Below are 21977 nucleotides of genomic sequence, written 5' to 3' on the forward strand. Positions count from 1 at the left end.
TTAAAGTCACTTTTTTATTGTATAATACAAGCAAAATTTACTATAAAATCAAAGTATAAAATTTCAAGTATCTCAGGTAGAAAACTCAAATTCAATGATAAGATTTGCATACTGTTTGCTAAAACTTGCTTAATTAAGGTTTATATAAAAAATAGGTAGGCGTACAAAATTGAAATACAATGTCAAATTCTAAATTACCGTTGTAAAATGTCAAAGACTACAAGAAATACTAAAAAATCATCATCAATCAAATCCGGCTCCAAAGAAGCGTTACCAGAGAACGTATTTGATATCTACCATGGCGATTTCAAAGTGTGCGATATTCCGAAGACCGGACCACCAAAACCAGATCCGATGGTGGAATTTCGACCCAAGTCGAAAATGATCAAGGATTACAACATAGACCAGACGTATGCCGTTATGGACAAAGGACCCGTGAAATTGAAATACAGATATACTGAAGCAGAATACGAATTTTATCCACCTGATCACGAGTTCTCGAAAGTATCTGATAAAATTCGTTCGCGAAAACAACATGGCCGTGGTCCATTGGAAGAGTTGCTGCAGGACGCGTGGGCAGCCGTCGTTGAGAAACACCAAAAGAAAATAAAGGAATACAATATGAAGAATCACGAGGAAGTTCGCCTAAAATCAATTAAAGGTGGGTGTGTCCATATCAGATTATGTTTCGTTGCATTGCTTAATGCTTAAAAACTGTAGAAAAGAAAGCCACCGAAAAGTTGATGCTGAGAATACTCGGACCCGCATGGTACCAAGAGCTGTCACCAAAACAGTGTAAAGTCGTGGATAATCTGGATCAATCTATGAAGAGAGATATGAAACATAAAAGCGTTAGCTGCACTATCGAAAGTTTGGCTTCGTTGGGACTCGTGAAACTCCCATATCATAAACACGTTGAATTGGCGTTGAGCACGTCTTGTGGTTGTCCGGTAGAATTTTTATTAATTTTATACGATTTAAGGCACCCAAAACGTAAGCAAACGTAAGTAAACTATTTTTAGTAGCATTATTGAAATATCCATACTCGTGTAGGTAATGTGTATTCGATAAATGAGAGGTTATTGTTATCGGCAGTCGTTAGGCTTACCCTGAGATCGACTTTAAAGGAACTTCATATACGTATTCCATCACCACCCGGTTCACCGAGAAAGGTCAAAAAGAAGCATGCAAAGGTTAAGCCTGTGCATTACGAATCTCCATACTTGGTTCCCTACACGTTCGTTCCCAAACCCTGGATATTCAATAAATACCAAAAAGCGGACAAGGAATATCCTCAAAGTTTTTTCTTTTCTTACAAAGAGGAGCTGGTACGATGCATATATTAAATTACAGATTTGTAAAAATAATGTACGTTATATTGCAGATTGAGAATCTAATTAAATTATGTTCGGAAAATAATATAATTGCAGCTGTAACCAAAGAAGAAGATGTGGTGGAAAGTAGCGAAAGCAGCACCTCAAATATCAGCAGCACAAAAGACGGCTCAAATACGTGCAATCTCACAGCAAAAACAGAATGTAAATTAAGGATTAAAGGAAAGGACTGCTTAGTAACAAACGCAGACCCGATTGAATGCAAATTGGAAATAGATTATCCAACAAGCAGCAGCACCCTCAGTATTTCATCGACCACAGACACCGACTGTAATACCTTGCAGCATTCTATTTTTATTCCAGTTATATTCTTCATTTTGTTTGTTTTTCTTTTATTATGTCCATTCAGGTTATGCTGAAATGGAAAAAGAATTAGTCAAGGAATGGATTGCAGCTCAGCGCTACTACAATAAAATGTTTCAGACTAAATGCGTTTCAGCGTTGCATAAAACCTCGATTTATATTCCATGCTTCTTAAAGGCCCAAACTGAGAATAGGAAAGACAGTGAAGCTACTAAGACCGATGATTCTGTGTCGATGGTTGAAGAAATACCCGCAATTGAAGAAGTGGTCGAACAAAATAAAATAGAATGTGTCGATACTACAATGCCGTGTATAAAAGAAGAACAAGAACCAGAAAAAGCAACTTGTGATGCGGAGAATGAAATAAAAGAAAATGGAGACGAAGAAGGAGGAGGAGAAGAAGAGAAATCATCGTCTGCAGATTGTGGCTGTGGTTGTTGTTTAACAAACAAAAGCGAAACCGACGAAGAAAGTATAATCACGAAAAATAGTAATAGCGAAGAATGTTGCGCACTGAAACAAGAATTCCCAGATATTAAAAGGGAGACAAGTAACACGCTTAATGTGAATGTAAATGATACGGATTATTGCTTCTGCAAGGATAAAATTCTCCAAGATATCCGAAATTCCTGCTGCCAATGCGAGCAGTGCGAAGCTGACAGACGAGCTGCGAATGCGAAGAACACGATGATAATAGCAGATACGAAACAGAACGAAGACGGAGATAATGTTAAGATTATCAGTGGATTCAAGTCCGAGAAAATATGTACTTGCATGGAGAAGTACAAAGCCAAGTGGGAGAAAGCGGACGCCATAAGGGACGTACGAAAGGCACAAGAAGCTTTAAAGAGTTTGAATGAAAAGTTCGTAATTACTGGGACGACTATGGGTAAGGATGGAAAACCCGTATACATACTTTCTTCGGTGCAGCCTAAACAAGAATGTGAATGTATAAGAAAGTTGAAGGAAATTGAAGAAGACAAGAAACGAATAGCCTTAATGCCCACCCTACCAGAAGGATGCAATCAATATATTATAACGGGGGTCCACGCCAGACCAGAGGGAAACATTTACATACTATCCGGAGCCAGGAAGAATCCTAGCTGCTCCTGCATGAATCTATACGACGAATTTACGAAAAACCATTCTGATTGTCTGGAACTGTTCGAGGAGTACATGAAGAAAATTAAGCACGACACCGAAGAGTACATGCAAGAAATGAACGAATACTCAGAATTCATCGCTAGCGAAAACATTACAGAACCGGAAGAAACAGTCGTAGAAGCAGAAGAATTAGACGAATGTCCGTGTGCTTGCGTATGCGAAGAAAATATGAAAGATAAGGTTTGCAGTTTGAATAAATACATAGAAGGAATTAATGCCGAAGGAGAATTTGAGAATGAAGAAGAATCAGAATGTAGTTTGTATAACCTTCCCGCAGACGAGTGCTGCTGCGATTGCCTAGAGGAGAAAGAATCGATAGAAGGACCCTGCGGTGTAACGCCCGAAAGACCATGCAAAATAGAAGAAAGTTTCGAAACGATCGAAGAAATTGAGGAAGAAGAAGCGGAGGAAGATCGATTCAATAGATATATCATATTAAATAAATTACCAGAAGATCCAGAGGAACAATTGCATCTTTTGAAGGTTATTATTACAGTAGTCGCGTTAACGATTGTTTCAAGTCTTTTTTGTTTTTGATGGGCGCAGAAAGCATTAAGTAAACTGGCCGAAGATGGATATCCGTTAGCAAGATTACCGGAAATACACAAGTTACCACATTTCAAACTTTGGTTGAAAATGCGGTGTAGAAACTTTTGGACGCAAAAAGACAAAGGTGATCTCAATTTATAATTTAGACGTTCATCAAACTAAGTACGTTTTTGTATTTTAGCAAAGTTTATTCCGACCAGTAAATCCAATTGGAAGCACGTTGATATGTATAGGAAAGACGTTCGTCTGCCTAAAAAATATTTTCTACTGGATAAACCGGAAATGCAGAACTGGCGATACGCGAAGACCATCAAGGACTTCGTGAGCATAGAAAACGAGCCAGCATAAGAGATGACATATTGAATAAATCCTCTTTTTCAGAATATGTCGACCAAAGAAAATTTCTACAGAAATGTAAAATGGAGGAGCATCGATTATGCGAGACAGCTATACCCAACGTTCGTGTCCTACGAATTTCCGACGAAGGCATTCCGCGATGTCTTTTACGCTTATCTCAATTCGAATGAGAACGATGTCACTCCAATTCGAATGTGGCTCACCCACGAATACAGAGATCAGACAATATTAAGGAAACGCTGCAGATAATGAAGTTACAATTTGATTGTATATTATTTTTATAGTTTAATATATGTTTTTTTGTTTATTTATTTTTAAAGAAATGCACAAGTTGTTTTATTTTCATATTAAATTCATTAATATAAAAATAATATGAATAATACCTGTTACTCGACTGTTGTATGTAATAACTTACAAAAATCTTATTTGTTAAAGCTGTAGTAAATGTATATACAAAGTGAATGGATTGAAGCTAATATTCAGTTGAATTGCGTCATTGTATCATAATTTCTCTTCGTAAGAAAATAAGACATAGTATTTCATTGCTCAGCTTAATACTCCATTGTCTCGGTTATAGTTAGGAATGTACATCTTGCACTTGAATTACTTTTACTATTTCTACAGAAGCCTACAAGAGAAATATTATTTTGTAAAATAAAATTTGAATATATATATAAAATATGTTTTAATTGAAAGAAAATTGAATGTCAACTTTTTGAGGATTCCTAGATTTATGGACGACAGGTATAAATGCCGTCTCGAACATGATTAGCAATTAATTCGAGAATTATTTACAGGCAAATAGAATGTGCGATGGACGTGATTACGAAACCATAAATTTCAGATACCTAATTATAGTCATAATAAATGTTTGGGCGCAACGACGACGAGTGGCGTTTCTAATCGGAATCAACCTAAATGGAAACGATTGCCATAGAATTTAGAAACAACATCCTCGGGCGTCGGTGTCCTGCATTATGGTCGTATCGTATCGTAATTAACAATATTTCCGTTTGTGAATAAAACACAGTCAGTTTGAATTAAAAATGATTCGACCTTTCCACAATCATTTCCTCGACAAATTTACAATTGCCAGAAGATTTTTTAAATAAATTTATCGAATCCATTGCTGCAAATACAAAAAAAAATCAATTCGCAAAAGGCCACGCCCCATCTGCGGGTTAATTTCCGCATGCAAATTTTGAACGCGAATGTATTAGGATGTGGCGTGTCGCGATTGCCTAATTATTTAGCTAAAATCGGAACACTGTCGGACTTCCAATTGTATTGTAATTCGCACTTCCTCGTTATCAGTGAAATGTACGACAAGTGTCGCACAAGTCCTCGAACATCGACCAAATATCGATGTACATATTAATTCCATTGTAACAAAAAAAATATAATAAGTGCTTTTTTTCCTACGTCAGGATCCTTGTAAACAACAAAATTATATTAATTAATATGATTGTTCCAATACTGCTCACGTTATTTAATTACCGTTTTTAAAGTAATCAGCAATTATCTATTGCATAACACGCAGAGCAAAAGATCTACGATGTTTTGGTAATTTCCTATTGGTCCACGTGCTGTTAGAGATCAATTATTATTGTTAACCATATCCGCTTCATATATCTATTATAAATACTACACATTTGATCAAAAAAAACTTATTGTCAAACTGAAAGTATTTGACTTCTTTCGACAAATTTATTAGCAATATCAATGATGTTCATAAGTATGTTAATGACACCATTAAATAATTAATCTAATTATATTTATTAAAAAAATTGGAATTAAATTTTAATTATTGCAGTTTTTCTTAGATATGTCTGTTTTTTTTTCGTTCATATCGGACTAATCTGACATACATTTTATTTAATTCATCTAATTGTAATGATGTGACAGCAATAAATAAATATAATTAATTGATAGATCTGAATGCAAGTGGACCTAAATTTGAGTGGAATTCATGATCTTTCCTTTCACTGCAAATCTTGTTAAACCGTGTTAAAGATAAAAAAATCATTCGACTCCTTTCATTATTTAAATATATTTTTTTTGTCTATATGAAAATATTAAATTAATCATTAATCATATTATTAGATTGAAATATTTACTTCATAGCAAATTGAGAAACTATAGGCTTTAACGAGGTAAGAAAACAATTGAAGTAAAACTACAAATGTTACTTGTGAAACATACAGTGGGTACGAATGTAAATCAATGTTCAGCCGAGTCGACTTGATATTTATTGGTACATAAGTCACTGCATTGATAGTTTGTTAGATTAACTAATTTCAATCTTATGATGTCACGAATGGAAATGTTCTTACGGTTGACTCACTTACTTTTGACGTCAAAGCGACTGAAATCGAATTAATAATTTTCTGGTGATTCTGTCGATCTTTATTTAACATAATCCACATACATGAAATGAATAAGTTTTGGAAAATTCATATAAGAAATAAGAAAACTTTCTTATAACTACTATTTGTTTCTGTATTATAAGCCTTTTGTTGCAAATTGACGACAATTTATAACTTTACTTTAAACGTTATTGGCTTCCATTTGCATTTCCGATTGCCACACCAATAGCGAAGAACGCAAGCTGAGCTTGTGTAACTCGCTACGTGTTTCAACATATTTTTTTTTTATACATTTATTATAGAATTGTTAAATAGTAGATCAGATTTTTCATTTCCATTTATAACATATTTCTATTTACGTGTTTCCTCTACAAGCAAAAAAAAAGGAACATATACATTTATTCCGAAATAAGCAGATGCAAATATAAAGAAAACAATATTAAAATGAGTAATGTATTCAAACAAATTACAAACCGTAAGAAGTACACAACGTTGCGTTGCTTAAAAGTGTTTTGTTTTACTGCGAAATAAACTCTAATGGAAACATATATAATTTCTACGTGGTATACTAATTAATATATTTAATTGCGGTGAATAATATTAACAGATTGAATGTGTTTCTCTTGATTGCACGAGGAATTATCTTAATCAACGAGTGCACTTTTCCACAGCGGATAAAGAATCAATTGGCGAGGCAATAAAAGATTTTATAGGCCATTAAATCGCATGGATGAATTAAATTCTGGATTTTTTGCGGTTTGCAAAAGCAATAAGAATCACAAAAAAGTATATACGACACTTAATTGACAATTGTATAACCTGATCTATAATGCAAAAGATCTCTCTTCTCTCCTCTCTCATATCAAAAGCATCTTACGATAAATGTACGGAATATAACAATATTAATTAATGAGTTAGTATTTGCATCCCATCCAACATATCTTCCGCGCAGCATAAAACATTAAAATTCACAATTTAAATCCGTCCACATCGTTACATTTTGCTGCTTTTGCTTCTCTCCTTTTTTTTTGTAATACCTCGATTCATAAAATTTTCACGCTCGCGCTCGTGTATAATACATTACATAAAAATGAAATTACCATAATAAAAGATCTGCTCAAAATTAGTAGGTAAACAGTGTAGCGCCGCCATCAGGCCGATTACCCAATTATTCTTCAAACAATTTAATGCGATTTCACTAAGTGGCCGAGAATAGCAATTCATCGGTTCCGTTGAACTTTTCAAATTCAATACTATACATTTCAATGTCTACTCAATGAATGTACAAATATATTTAGTTGATTGATAAACAACGCTACGGATCAAGTACTGTTATGTGTATACACACACATACACACCTTGTCTACATCCTATCCTAAAATACGTCTATGAAATATTTTTCAAATTACGCAAACTCTAATGTATATATATATACACTCGGTCCTCCTTTTATGCGTACTCTTTTTATGCGGTTTTTATTTTAAGAAGCATTTTTTTAAATAACTATTTTAGGCTATTTTGACACAAATTGGTAAACAATTTCATGGAAAAAGATGATAATTCTGAACGAGCATTCAAGTTTCAACGCGAGCTTCAGAATTGCATTTCTTGAAGGAATTGTACAAAATAAATAGCAAAGCCATCGCAAAGTTTAATCACTGATTATATTGTCAAAGGGAAAAAAAACAACATGCAAAGTTGACACTAATTTTACTTGTGAAGAATCATTATCTTCAGGACATAGATCTGATGAAAGTGATTTCGAACCAGTTCGCAAATTATGCCGAATACTCTCATATAACTCATATAATTCTAAAGAAAAAAATGTGAAGGTGTGTCTAGTCTTTTTTTGTGCGATTTATTTTTATGCGTTTTCCTGTGGAACGTATCTACCGCATAAAAAGAGAACCAAGTGTATATATTAATATTAGTACCTTAAAATATAAGAGTAGATTTGAAATATTAAAAAAAACCTTTTACATCATGTAAGGTCACAATTAACAGTTTATTTTCATGAAAAACATTCAACTACTTAACACAATAGTAGAATATTAATATAAATACGAATAATTATCCTTGGTTCTTTTAAAATTTGAATACATTTAATATGATTAACTTTGTATGTAAATATATTTAAAATTTAATTATACAATATTAATAAATCCAGCCAATCGAATTTTATGATAAATTTAAGGAATTATTAAATTATTTAGGAAATTTGTATAAATAACGTATGCAACCAATTGTGCATAGACGTATTAAAGAATAGATTTACATTAATAGTAAATCTGCTAAATACAAACAAAAGGAGATATTTTTATCAATCCGGATGGAGAGACCAACGTCAACCAGTATTAATTGATAATTGCTGTAATAAATGTCATTTTTATTCATAATTTATTTTTACTTTCCCCAAATCTATTCCATTTTATTCACTTAATTCAAATATTCGCTTCAATCTTATTATTTTCAAGAAGTTTATTATCCTGAGATATACCTAAAACTGTTATAATTCTATTTAAAATTATTAGTAAAATGTTTTGTTTATCGTTGTTTTTCAATATTCGTAACAACCATATTATATTTCTGAGATTTTTTGCAAATAATGTGGATTATTTATCTAAATTCTCACTAATTCTAAAAAAAAATGCAGGATTGAACTTTCAGTCCAATATAATTTATAATTACTATGGTTTCGTGATACAAAAATCTAATACAAAAGGTCGTTGATTTGATTCCCAAAAACCAACAAAAATTTGAGGGGTCTGATAAACCCGGAAGGGGTAGAAATAGGGCTAAAAGACATATATATCAATAATAAAATGATATAAAATCTTATAAAAAAAACTTATAATTAGTATTAGGTAACACAAAATTACTTTTTTTTACGAATATTGATAGCTTGCAAATATACAGTTTAAGAATAAAAATAAACATATATTTTATCATTGCATACTGAAAGAAGTGCAGTTTTACAGTCTAAAATGATTCTTGCAGACTATTATCTATACAACCCGTTAAACAAGTGATGGAATAATAGTTGCCTATACAGAATGTAAAAGATTGCATGTTATGCAACCTAATGTACATTGTTGCCAATGAAATTACATACAGTAATTATGTACATTTTTGTTGTTTGGATTTTGCATGTGGATCAATGCCTGCTTCGAACCTGTAGCTAAATCTTCAATAATGAAAGTAGTGGCAGCACTCGAATTTAGACCATTTAATATTAATTTCCGCAACACAGTTGGAACCCAGCACGTTTCTATTCGCGGCACACATTCAATATGAACAATTGACACGATTTAATGGGAAGCTATTCCCGCCCAGCGTGATTTAAATGGCGTGGCTATTGTAATGAACACATTTAGTAAATTTGTTAGGGATACTTTATTTGATTCCTTGATTGCCAAGTCCAATGATCTGCTTATCTTTATCATTCATATACGAAACAGCATTTACATGTTGTGTTCAACTCTTTCCAACAAACATAATGTAAATTATGACATAATAAGCATAACGATATGAAAGCGGTGTAGATAACAATACAAATTGTTGCAACGCAACCTTCGGTTTCTAAACTGAGTTTCCGTGAAACGGAAAAAGTACAAGTGCGAGTACAAAAATGTTAATTAATGGTCTCGGAATGCAGCACAAGAGTCACGGCGTCGGCGTGGAAACTCTCAATGTGCATGGATTACGTAATGAATTTATATTATTAAATAAAGACTCATCCCTATTCTGTCCATCATCGTACATATTTAGATACCGAGTAGTGACGCTTAAATATATTGATAACAATGAGGACGATAAAAAAGCTTCCGACCGGGGATTAACAGTTAGTATCTTCTTCGCGAACTGTTAAATCAGGCAACTGGAAATACCATTGCGTGCCGGAAATGGTTTAATCAATATTAACAATGAACATTGTCATCCGAATAGTTGGTTCGTATTTTTTTCATGCATCTGGGAACCCACCCGACCGGGCTCTGCTCGCAACATGTGTCCTCCATCTTTCTGGATGAATTCTCGGAATTCCCTATTGTGAAAGAGGTTTTCTATATAAAAATCAATGCCTATTCAACCGGACGGTTACGAAAATGCATTTCACCCAACAAATTGCCAATTCCCATCCACGCCTACAATCTTCTTCAAAACACCCACCACGTTTTTGCACATCTCAAACTTAGATAGTTTTCAAATATAATTACAATCTTTCAATGCAATTATTTGAATGTTCAATAAATAATCAATTTTTCACAGAAAAAAAACTAAACTAATTGAAAGTTAGAAAGTTAACAATTTAATTGTTAAGTCAACAAATCACGCTTTCATCATTTTCAACAAAATCAACATTTTCTATATTATAGTTAATATTCCACGTCTGTTATTGTGGAATAATGCAGTGTGTGTCCCTTTATAACTTCAAAAATAGTACTATACAAAACACATTTAGTTTGAGATATTTTTATAATAGTAATAGATTAAAGCCTTTAAATAAAAGTCCTTATCAATTTGAAACATTACTCAACTTGCATAAATCCTGCTTTTGTATTTTTTTTTATCTGACAATGCTGTGGTTTCCGTTGAATGTTGTTGTTCGCTTCCACAATTTCACATTTAATTTGCAGTATTTCTGAAATTTTGTGAAACGAAAATTTGACTATCTGCAGACATAAATATTTATCAATCGTAGTATGAATTCATCTTGATTGGATTTTCTTATATCATAAGTTAATTTAATTTTGAGACTTTCTAAATTACTGCTTCCTGCTTAAACGCAATCAAAGCCGAGCAAAAAACTACGTAAACTCACTTGCGACATTAAAAACATGCCAAAAAAAAAACAAACTGATTAAGGTATTCAATCTAGATCAAAGTACATTTTCCTATATGTGATCTAACAGAACTAACAATTACAACTTTTCATATTTGCACAAAATATTTATAAATTCATTTCATAATAATTTCTATTAGAAAATTCCATTAGCAGTGTATGTGGAGGAAATGTGTAAGTTTCACATCGCATTAAATAAACAACAACAAAAAAAAGCAGCAACAAATTTCACTTTCCGAGATATAATCATAATTTTAAAATCTTAACGTTTTATGCGTTCTATTCAATTCAATAATTCTCATACATAATAATAACATTTTCTTATGTTAATTTACTAAATTTCTATTGAAGATTTACCTTCTATATGAATAATTATTGTACAATCGCTGATTATTTTTTTTCAAAGTGATTATATTTTAGAAATAATGTATATAAGCAATGAAATTAATTAGCATAACAAAATTTAATTACTTCAGTTTAATACTGCAGATAAATTATTTGTTACTGTTACTGCCATGACTCTTGGACTATTTAAGTGGGTTACGTTCACTTAATTGCATTTAGAACGTTCAAAATTTTATATCAAATCTTCAGATATTATAAAGTGTCCATAAATAAAAGCTCTACAAATTACTGGAAACAATTTTTTTATGGCAGTAATCTTTCTTTCTTATTAATCATTGCATATATGATTTCACAATTTCTTAATCATTTCTACCAGAAAATGATATATAAGTAGACAATAGTTCGCGGCATGAAATGTATTTAAAACTTTAAGATTAAGTAAATTATTAATTCTAAATCATTTTCAATGACGCATATTATAGTTCTCGGTATTAAAGACAATTATTTAGTAAAAATTTCCAGGAATTTTGTTGTCTGAAATTAATTTACGAATGGTAAAAAAAGCAAAACCTTAGTTTTACGGTTCGAGGTAGACCCATAGCGGCATACTAATGACTGTCTGTGGAGCTTTTCTACACAATCCGATTACAACGATTCAAAAACGTTGGGTATTTTATTTATTACAATTGAGACTTGACAAATGATTAGTTTAGAATGTTTTATTTAGATCAAAATAGGGACTATCAAAGTTTAAATCCCTGGATTTCGAGATAGTAGAAATCTTATTCAAAATGATAACGATTCATAAAATTTAAAATTAATTCAGTAGTTGTAAGATTTGTTTTGGTTTCGTGTACTAGTAATATGTAAATTTAACGTAACATTATCTTTTTCCATAGTAGAAGTTGTTATGTTTTGCAATAACAAGTAATAAATTACAGTTAGCAAAGAACATAATTCACGCGAGACTATATAGATGTTGTTAGTATTGATTGCGTTGCAACAATTTTCAAGTTAAAAAGCATTTTTCGTAAACCACGCGCTGTTTCCAAGACATTTGCATAAAAAGGTGCCTTATACAAATGACATTGTTTACCTATAAAGCTGCACGTCGCGAATACCAATTGATTCGTGGAATTCATTAATTTGTAAACTATAGTATGCGTAAAATTAGGAATTTCCATTTATATACTTTTAAAATGATGATGTAAACATGTGATCGTCAATTACCTTTGTGGAGAGTTTTCTCCCAGAGCATTATTTATTCAAAGCACTTTGCAAACAACCAAGTTGCTTCAATAGACGTTATCATAAATAAACACGGATACCGAGTGTCCCTTTTTGCACATGAATCAAGCAGCAAATGCTTGCGGCTTCTCAAAGCCATCTCGCATTCTCATGGACTGAACCATTAGGCTGCGTCTCAATATTGGATCCAATCTTATCTTCGTTCTCAGTCGAAGGAACAATAGAAAGCCGTGAGGCTTTCTTTCGTCAGGTTAGGTTTCATTCATAACAAAACTCCATGACTATTTCATAGTAAACATCGATGAATGAAAACGCAGTCTTTTCGGCTGTTTTCAAATAAGGCATGGTATTTTCTGAGCAGTATATTTATACGAATTGCGCAAGTGATTCGAAGTGGAAATGCACTTTTGATAGCGTAAACAAAGTAATTACACAGGTTGCACAACATCCGCTGCATCTGAATCCACGGAATTTCCAATATGCATTTAGAAAACTCGGTTTGTAAACCAAACCGTTCCAGAGATATGGAATATCCGTATAATTGACTCTGTTTGTTCTGAACAATGAGCGATCCTGATGTTCTGTCAATTTTTTTTTATAAATAGACGAAGGTCGGCCTAGAACATAAAGATCTTGCGCTTTCATGTGGTGTTTAGATGCTGGCCATATGGATTGGAAAGTGCAGTGAAACTTGCTCTCGTATTAGTGTTGGATGTTGGTAGTTTTAACCGATCGGAATTGAATAATCTGTGCGATTTCATGCAGAACAGGATGTTACTGCAATTAGGTGTTACATTTATAACGAGAACTACATATTTTCCATGTACAGCTTAGCATCAGCATAATTACTCATTTTTAAACACTTATAACGACAATTGCTTCTTTTTCTTCCTTTCTTCTTCTTCTACTTATGCTACACGACCCACACTTATCTCTATGGAGTACTGCTTGTGCCTACCCACATGTGCGTGCATGGCTGTTCAAGTGGTGTTACCAACAAAGAAAACAGTTACGATTATTATTTCAATTGAATTCATAATTCGAAGCGCTTTTTCTTCTTGATGCGCTAATACAATCAGTATCGAAGACCATCCACTGTTGCAACTGAAAATACTTTCTATGTTTTTTTTATATTGCATATTCAAAGGGTTGATAGCCTTTGGCAATGAAATAATAATATGCATCACTCATGACTTCAGGCAATACACAGCCTTGTGATAAATCATTTCAATTTCTTAGCAAATTATGTAGTCTGTCAAGCTCTCGACGTGCTGCTGTTTACATAGGACAGAAGTCGTTATAGTTTTGTGTATTTTTATATTCATTTTACATGTTTTTATATTTTAATTATTTCATGTTCATATATTAATATTTTATTGTAAAAATAAGCTATGCAAATTGCAACTCAATAAATAAGTTGTTTACAAAAATAGATTTTGTCACAAAATATGTTTTAGGAAAGTACGAACAAGAGTTCAAGGAACAATTGATCAATTTGACTGAATGCAATACTTTAATTACCTTTAATGTTTAAAAAATAATCAATTGTATTGATTATTATTGCAAATTATTAGAAATAATATTACATTGATTTTTTTGACAGATCATCCTATTAGAATTCGAAAATTTTTCATGTCTGAAAATACAAAACCCGGTGACCTATATTTTCATTTTAATGAAGAAGTAAGATCAGTAACGAAAGCCGAAGGATGAAAGAGATTCTGGCGCGATACCCTAAAATCCGACAACAGAAGTGTTGAAATGCAAGGACATTTAAATGTTGTCACTTGGCAACTAGGATAGCCAGAAAAAATAAAATAAATACAAATAATAATGATCCAATTTACATTCCTTTTCGCAAATTGAAAAAACATTCTTCTGGATTCAAATTAATTTCTTTCTAAACTTTTCTACTTAAATGCCAGCTATTTTTAAACGTAAATGTGTAGGTAGACTATTTAGCAGTTGATATTCCTAATTATGAATTAAATAAAGCAACAATTTCTCAACTGTAATTTTTTGTTCATATTTCCCTAGTTTAGGTAGCGATAACGCATATTTTCTAGTCCGAAATATTGACTATGCGAAGTATTTCTGACAATGTGAGGGAAGTTCGCATTCAAGATCTTTTGTGCCGGGACTTTCCTGGAATCCGCCCACAATAGAGGCGAGCACATTCTCAGCGCAGTCTGCATTTCTGAAATGCCGAAACATCCATTCATACTAGTTAAGAGAGCATACATATAGTGTTTGGGGCGTATCGCAATAATTATTAATAGCGTAACAAACACAATGCCATAGTAAATATAATATTAGCAGATTATGTCAGAGTTAAAATTATTACGAAAACGTCTTTGGCTCCATTTGTAACTAATCTCGCGGCTGGATGCCGCTGCAAATTGAAACGCATCAAAAGCACTTTTACATTCCTTTCGAATGCCCTTTCCAAATGACATGCCAATCTGCCGTTCACTCGCCTGATAACCATTTTCTGCATAACATCTGTGTTTGACGTTTGAAAATACATACAATTTCAATAATAATTCCAATTTGGATTATATAAATCAATGCTCCCCAACCTTTTTATCGCCGCGGACGTTTGATAATTTTACCGCCGCCCGCTGAAGGAGGAACGTGATTTAACATTTTAACTCCCTAGAATGCTAAATCAATGGGCTTGTTTCTTTGCAACGAGACGGTTCCATCTGGGGGTTTGTGCGGCCCGAGCACAGATCAGGCGTTGGTGACCACTGATATAAATACACAAACAATTAAGTTTAAGTATTAATAAACATGTATTGTATATTATATAAACATTTCCACCCAATTTGATTTATTTAAAATATTTGTACAAACAGTACACAACGGATTTATCTAGAGATAAAAGCAATTTTGATATGGTTTTCGTCGTATTTTCGACATATTTCCAGTGGTTTCTATAAGCCACTAGTATATACAGTGTTAATATGTTATGGTTTACTCTTTAACCGCTGTTTTCCTGTACAGCATTTCTCAATCTAAGATAATCAATTTTACTATTCATCTACTCGTAAATAGATTAGAAATTCAATCATATAAACTAAATTTAGGTGCAAACAATAGTGTAATTAATAGTGGCGATATCAGTGAATACAAATTCCATTTTTTTATAAAGTAAATATTTTAAAATTAAGTAAATTCTAAAAAGAAATGTAATTATTGTAACAGTCAATAGCTTCGACGAGTTGAAATTCTTCTCAAATTGCAGGTGAAAATATAAAGGATAAATAAATAATTTTCGACCAGTTGAAATATTCTGCATGCTGGCAATAATTTTTATAAGAATGAAACCAGTTCTGCCCTGGTGCTACATTTAAAGGCAATATTGGCAATGTAAATTGTATTTTAGTTGTCATACGTGAACGTAAAAATGTAGAACCACATTTTCAAGGTAAAATTGTAAACGAGTTCCGCTGCTAATAATAATTAATAACCAGATTTATCTATCCATCCGTGTGGCTGACTGCAAGACTGTTCGTCTTACTTTCAGTATGGATTAATACTTTAATTACCGGTACATAATGTAATAGACCGTTTCAATGAAATGCGGAACGTTCATTTGCCAAGTGTGAAAGTTGTAGTGATTCATATTCACCAAACTAATTAGCCAATTAATGTAAAAATGCGAATCTTCTACAAAAAAAAATGTAAATGCACATATAAACTTGTATCGGTATCAGTTCATTGTAGCGAAGGTATTCTAATCTTATCTAAAAAGAGAAACGTATTAAACTTATTATCACATCACCGAAAGCAAATATATGCATAATGATTCCAAATTCGTCATAGATGTTATGGGTTCATGATGAAGTGGGCCAATACCATAACAGTTTTCTTACTTACCTAATATGAACAAACAAATGATAATTAGTCTAACGTTAGTTTACATTTGGCCGGACAATGTAAAAAAAACCGCCTTGAATACATAATACAACTCACATTTAAAATACGATTTACAGATTGATTTAAAACGGATTCATTAATTAAAGCAGATATATTTTCTGGTTTACAATCTACCAGAAGAGATGTGCTATATACAAAAACATTTTGATTCCTAAAAAAAATGTATCCTTATTATTAATATTCAAAACAAATAATTAACAATATCATTAACTTGATACAAGCTCAACCATTATTTCTAACTATGATCAATTTGAATGTATTTTTTAGTATAACCTCTAATATAGGTCAGTTAAGGTTATATATCGATCTGCGATTCATTCAGGTGGTCGGGTTACGTTATACAAAATTACTTTATTTTGAAGGCATCATCGCTATTCGTGATTGTTTATCCAAATGTATATACAACGTACTTAATGTTTCAAACGAAAATTAAATAAAAACATTACAACATTTTAAGAAGCGTCCATGAAAAAAAATAGTTTGCAGAGTTAAAAGCAAATGTATATTTAGCAAGAAATATAAATTTAAATATAGCTTAAATATTGAAGTTGTTATATGTAATAAAAACTTTTCACGATATTATATCGACAAAAATAGATTTACGTTAGAAATAAACTTACATATTTGAAAAGTATGTAATATAATTAATAGTGAAACGTGTAGTAAATTGCAGGAACTTTGTTAATAACTAATGAGTAACGTAATACAGGAAATATACATATATATGTTAAGCAAATCGTTCGAGCAAACAATAAACGCTTTCCATCGGAAATTCCTTTGCATCATTCCGTTTCATTTGAAGATAAAATGTAATGATAATTAATTATACATTGATACCATTTTCCGTTTCTAAAGAAAAAATAACATTCATTACGTATAGAACGTTTCTCGAAAACGAGAGAGAACATTGCTAAACATAATCTAATTAACATGAATCATTCAACTCTATGATAACCGATTATGTTTCTGAAAAATAATCATGTTTTAACTACAGATGATTCACTTGACTTTAAGATAACTTATTTTATAATATATTTGAAACTTTCTAATCCAATTTCTTGAATTATTAAAAAAGTAGATATTAATATAATATATAATTTTATAGTAAAATTACTCACGGTTCAGCTTCTATGCTCTTCAGTTTGGCAACATAGTTGGATGGTATGTATCCTTCTAATTTTGAACGTTTGCTTCGTGCCAGCCACCAATCACCCTGTGTGTCATTTAAAATCTCAAGATGTTCCCCTTTCCGGAAACTTAGATCCTCATCAGTCCTAGCATCATAGTCATACAAGGCAACAAAGATCTTGGAGTTAGGTGGGTCCGGTTCAGAGGGATTGACCAAGTTCTGGCGATGATTGGGCAGCTCAGGAGATGGACTAATGACTGTATTTGATGGAGGGATGGGTATATTGTCTGAATTAGGATTCTGTCTAATGATATCTCTCTCATCCCTATCTGACTGACTGCTGAAGCAATTTCCCATTTTGGTAAACACTGATTTTCGATCTCGAAATCTACTATTAAGTCAGCTTTTTTAAACCGCGCGCCTTAGCTAACACATTTATTCACATTGATGAAGGGACACTGCTTCAATTTATTAACACTTCACTATAATTACTATCATAGATAGTGATATATCAAAGAGGAACACAACCTCTCTAGACGTCAACCTCAATACAACTAAAGTGAAGTGTGAAGTTTGCCGCTCCAGTGTTGCCATTAGGGAGTAAAAGCCGCATTGCCAAGATTAGAAAGATTACTTAACAGTATTTCACTAAAATATATTCAATTATTCAAAATCTATTTATTTGTATTTTATATAATCTAAAAGATAATGTTTATTTTACAATTATTAATAGCAACTTTACTCAGATAACGTCTTTTCTTATTGATTTTTTTAGCAAAGAACATTTGTTTCAAAGAGAAATATCAATTAGCTTTTACAATATTTCAATTCAATTGAATAATTGTTAATATATTTTGTTTTACGTTTATTTATAATAATGTTATAAACGATGTTGCATTTGAGTCGATTTTTGTCAGCTGTTCTGTCAAAAATATCAATAACATTCGATACCTTGTGTTTGGTCCAGCTGAGATGATTTTATCTAGAATTTTAACAAGGAATATAGTTGAGTTGACGAACGCTCGTAACCGGCTATTCTCCAAAGCAGTAATACAACCCCTAAAAGATGTCAAAGCCGAACTTTTGATCACGGATAAATGTGCAGATAGATTGAAATCTGTATCTGATGGAGTAAGCTTCCTAAGGGTGACTGTTGAAGGAGGTGGATGTTCTGGATTCCAATACAAATTTGATTTAGATTCAGACATCAAGGAGGATGATAAGTATGGAGAGTGTGAAGATATAATAGGTTAAAAACTGTAATGGACTTCAATTTTTAGGATCTTTGAGAAGGATGGTGCTAAAGTTGTAATTGATGAGACATCCTTGGAATATGTCAAAGGAGCTACAGTAGATTACCAGGAAGAGTTGATCAGAGCAGCTTTCAAGATAGTCAATAATCCTCTAGCAGAACAGGGATGCTCGTGTGGTGCTTCATTTGCAGTACGATTGGATTGAAGGACTTTATAATTCCACTTTTTTTGTTCTATTGGGTTGTGTTGCTGGACAACCATAGTTTGAATGTTATTGTTTACCTTTTCCAAAAGGTGGCTGTAGAATTATTTAATTTAAATGAATTACTCCTAGAATGAAAGTACAAGTAGAACACATTGTTATATTATTTATTTAACATGATTTGCTTAGAGAATAAATGGTAAATCTAAAAGTAACGTTTTATTGGTATCCTTTATAAATATATTTTATAAATAGTTTTCATGAAATTTAATTAAATTACGACAACTTATTACCTATACTGCAAAGATGTGGTTGAGGTTGAATTATTTCTTTGCGTTTAACTTATGTTTAAGCATTTCAATTTCATCACATTGTTTAGTAATTTTTTCATTTTGCGCTGCAAAATGTTCCGTCATCGCGTCGAACTGCATTTTGTAGTTCTCGCTTGTTGTATGCAGTTCTTCGTTCGTTTTCTCTAAGATACTCTCAGAAGAATTCTTCTCAAGTATAGCATTCTCCAAGCGCGCAATTAAAGCCTCGTTGTCTGCGTGCAGACTGTTTGCTTCTGACTGACATAACAGTTTTAATTCCAACAGGTTCCTAATTTGAGATTCGTAATATTCGGTAAGTTCGCTATTTGCGTTTGGACGTGATCTCAATGCTTCGCATTCCATCTTCCAACGCTCTGCTTCCTGTTTAACATGTGTTATCTAAAATATCGTTACAAGTAATTTCATTGATTAGCAAACAATATCAACAGACTTACAGAATTCTCATTGTTATTCCTACATTTATCACAATCTTTAACTTTATTAATATTTTTAATCCCTGCGTTTTTACTAATCTCCTTCTCCATTTTCTCAACTTCAACTTTGTAATTCTCACACTTTGCATTGAGCTCTGTTTCCAATTTCACAAAACTCTCCCTCATCCACTCTAAATTATCTTTATAATTCATCAACTCCAAGTCCTTATCAGCCATCTAAAACTTTCACTTTTAATATGTATTTGAAATTTATCCTTATATAATGGATATCTTACAGTACTAGCAAGTTCAGCATTCTCTATGATCTTTTTCTGTAATTCCTCATCAATGATGCTAAAGTTTGATTGATGTGTGGAGTTCTCTGAACCTTTAATTTTATTCTTTTTTCCTTGATTACCCTGCAGGTCTTGCTGAAGGACTGATATTCTTTTTGTTAATTGCTCATTGCGGAATGTAAGGCTCTCCATCTCCTGATCATGTTTCCGAATTTTCTGCTCTTGCTCCTTGATAATTTCCTTTAAATTAAGTATAGTCGCCTGCTCATCCAACACCGCCTTCCTCAAAACTGTAGCCTGAGAACGAACCTACGGACACATAGTACATACAAAAAGGGGGAGTGTATTTTCAAAGCAGTTTACATACTTTGGAGTATTCTGTTGCGAGCTTTTGATATTTTCCTTCCAATTCTGATTTATCCATTGCGTACGAAATCTTTAGACATTTAATTACGATCTAGTTGGGTATGAATTTCAGAATAATAATCACAAATTAAGGTTATCCATTTTGACGTTTATTAACACTTCCGAAAGACAACCATATGATCTGAATATAGGCAAACGTATATACATATATATACAGAGTGTCTCATGATGCAACTATAAAGTTTGTCGATTACCGTCGTAAGAATGAGCAAAGCGCTCCGTATTTATATCAATTGCTTTAATTTCGTAGGAAACCAAAATATCATTTAAAGCAGTGTGTTTCAACTTGTGAAAATTTTTATCAGTCCATGATTTGGTTCATATTTTTTATGGAGAGTGTAATTATATAATATTAAATTATTTACTAAATACTATGTAGATCAACAGGTTATAGTCATAAGTATTGACAAAAATCTAATTTCATATTTTAATTATATATTTGAGATTCTTTGTCTGTTCTTTTGTAAATTTTACTTTTCGTCTATCCTAAAGGTTGTTTAATCTCCACACCAGAAAACAATGTATAATACCGAAAAGTAATTTTTATTAATACACAGACAATTACATTTATAGTCTATAGTATTTTCATTTTGTAGGTACGAGGAAAAGTTAATATTTATTATATAAACATATACATCATTATAAAGGAATCTCTACCATGATCCCAGTACGATACACTTCGATACTCGTTACTCGTATACCTTTACTCCGAATTCAAGTCCTTATTATAAACACTTAATGATCACTACACGTACAATCGTAATAGATCATCTTTTTCATATAAAGAAATGCATAGGATTTTGTTTATAATAAACAAATCCACCAAGGCCGAATCCCGTGGGGACACTTAATCATTAATATATACAAAGCCCTACTCCCAATCACAACCCGTATTAATAAGAATTAACTTTGTATGTAGAATAAGTATTTAGAATTAGTCTCCATAAAACCTTAATATGATGAGCATAGTATTAGTCAATCTTTTAAAGTATCTACATTGTCTGACCACAAGAGTGCGATAATTATAATAAACTTGTTTAAAACCAATTGAACTATTTAACTAAGACTCCACAACGACAACACCAGACAATATTCCACTGTGTCCAGAATTCCATCCCTGGGACACGACAAAAGGCTTACATGGAGATAAAGCCGCGGGCATCAGCGATTGTGTTTAGTTTGTTATATAAACATAATCCAAGAGTATTTGATCAATGTTACATACATTTAGGAGATTAAATTGGTCTTTTTATAAATATAGTGTATATCATTTTTTATTACTATTATCAAATAATATGCTGTGATGCATAAAAGTGCTCAATTTTGTAGACTGGGAGCGTAGCGCACTCCTGTAATTCATGCGATTGGAAGGTCGGGTTTAGAGGATGGTTTGAGGTCGGGAGTCCTGGTGCAGGGTG

At 32.3% G+C, this 21977-nt stretch overlaps 3 protein-coding genes across 3 annotated transcripts; 2 read left to right on the forward strand and 1 right to left on the reverse strand.

The window, feature by feature from the left end:
• Nucleotides 1-207: 207 nt before the first annotated feature.
• On the forward strand, nt 208-4016 carry LOC108560507. The gene is made up of 8 exons (XM_017918077.1): nt 208-661; nt 721-993; nt 1054-1328; nt 1385-1664; nt 1744-3344; nt 3408-3534; nt 3592-3731; nt 3792-4016. The coding sequence occupies exons 1-8, from the start codon at nt 208-210 to the stop codon at nt 4014-4016; spliced, it is 3375 nt and encodes a 1124-aa protein (XP_017773566.1).
• Nucleotides 4017-18533: 14517 nt separating this feature from the next.
• Nucleotides 18534-19303, forward strand: LOC108560510 (iron-sulfur cluster assembly 2 homolog, mitochondrial). Its single transcript, XM_017918081.1, has 2 exons — nt 18534-18860; nt 18918-19303. Exons 1-2 carry the CDS (start codon nt 18610-18612, stop codon nt 19093-19095), a joined length of 429 nt encoding a protein of 142 aa, XP_017773570.1. The 5' UTR covers nt 18534-18609; the 3' UTR covers nt 19096-19303.
• Nucleotides 19239-20680, reverse strand: LOC108560509 (protein phosphatase 1 regulatory subunit 21). The gene is made up of 4 exons (XM_017918080.1): nt 20501-20680; nt 20134-20442; nt 19859-20074; nt 19239-19802 (listed from the first exon to the last, which is right to left on the reverse strand). The coding sequence occupies exons 1-4, from the start codon at nt 20555-20557 to the stop codon at nt 19416-19418; spliced, it is 969 nt and encodes a 322-aa protein (XP_017773569.1). The 5' UTR covers nt 20558-20680; the 3' UTR covers nt 19239-19415.
• Between the last annotated feature and the right edge of the window lie 1297 nt (nt 20681-21977).

Source organism: Nicrophorus vespilloides, unplaced genomic scaffold (genome assembly GCF_001412225.1).
Source record: "Nicrophorus vespilloides isolate i.1.1-1 unplaced genomic scaffold, Nicve_v1.0, whole genome shotgun sequence".
Classification (NCBI taxonomy): Eukaryota; Metazoa; Arthropoda; class Insecta; order Coleoptera; family Silphidae; genus Nicrophorus; species Nicrophorus vespilloides.

Coding starts and splice junctions, on each gene's coding strand:
- LOC108560507 (XM_017918077.1), top strand. CDS start 208: ATGTCAAAGACTACAAGAAATACTAAAAAATCATCATCAATCAAATCC. Junction 662..720: donor TCGCCTAAAATCAATTAAAG/GTGGGTGTGTCC, acceptor TAAAAACTGTAG/AAAAGAAAGCCACCGAAAAG. Junction 1,665..1,743: donor ATCGACCACAGACACCGACT/GTAATACCTTGC, acceptor ATGTCCATTCAG/GTTATGCTGAAATGGAAAAA.
- LOC108560510 (XM_017918081.1), top strand. CDS start 18,610: ATGATTTTATCTAGAATTTTAACAAGGAATATAGTTGAGTTGACGAAC. Junction 18,861..18,917: donor GACATCAAGGAGGATGATAA/GTATGGAGAGTG, acceptor TTCAATTTTTAG/GATCTTTGAGAAGGATGGTG.
- LOC108560509 (XM_017918080.1), bottom strand. CDS start 20,557: ATGGATAAATCAGAATTGGAAGGAAAATATCAAAAGCTCGCAACAGAA. Junction 20,075..20,133: donor ATGCTGAACTTGCTAGTACT/GTAAGATATCCA, acceptor TGAAAGTTTTAG/ATGGCTGATAAGGACTTGGA. Junction 19,803..19,858: donor GGAATAACAATGAGAATTCT/GTAAGTCTGTTG, acceptor ACGATATTTTAG/ATAACACATGTTAAACAGGA.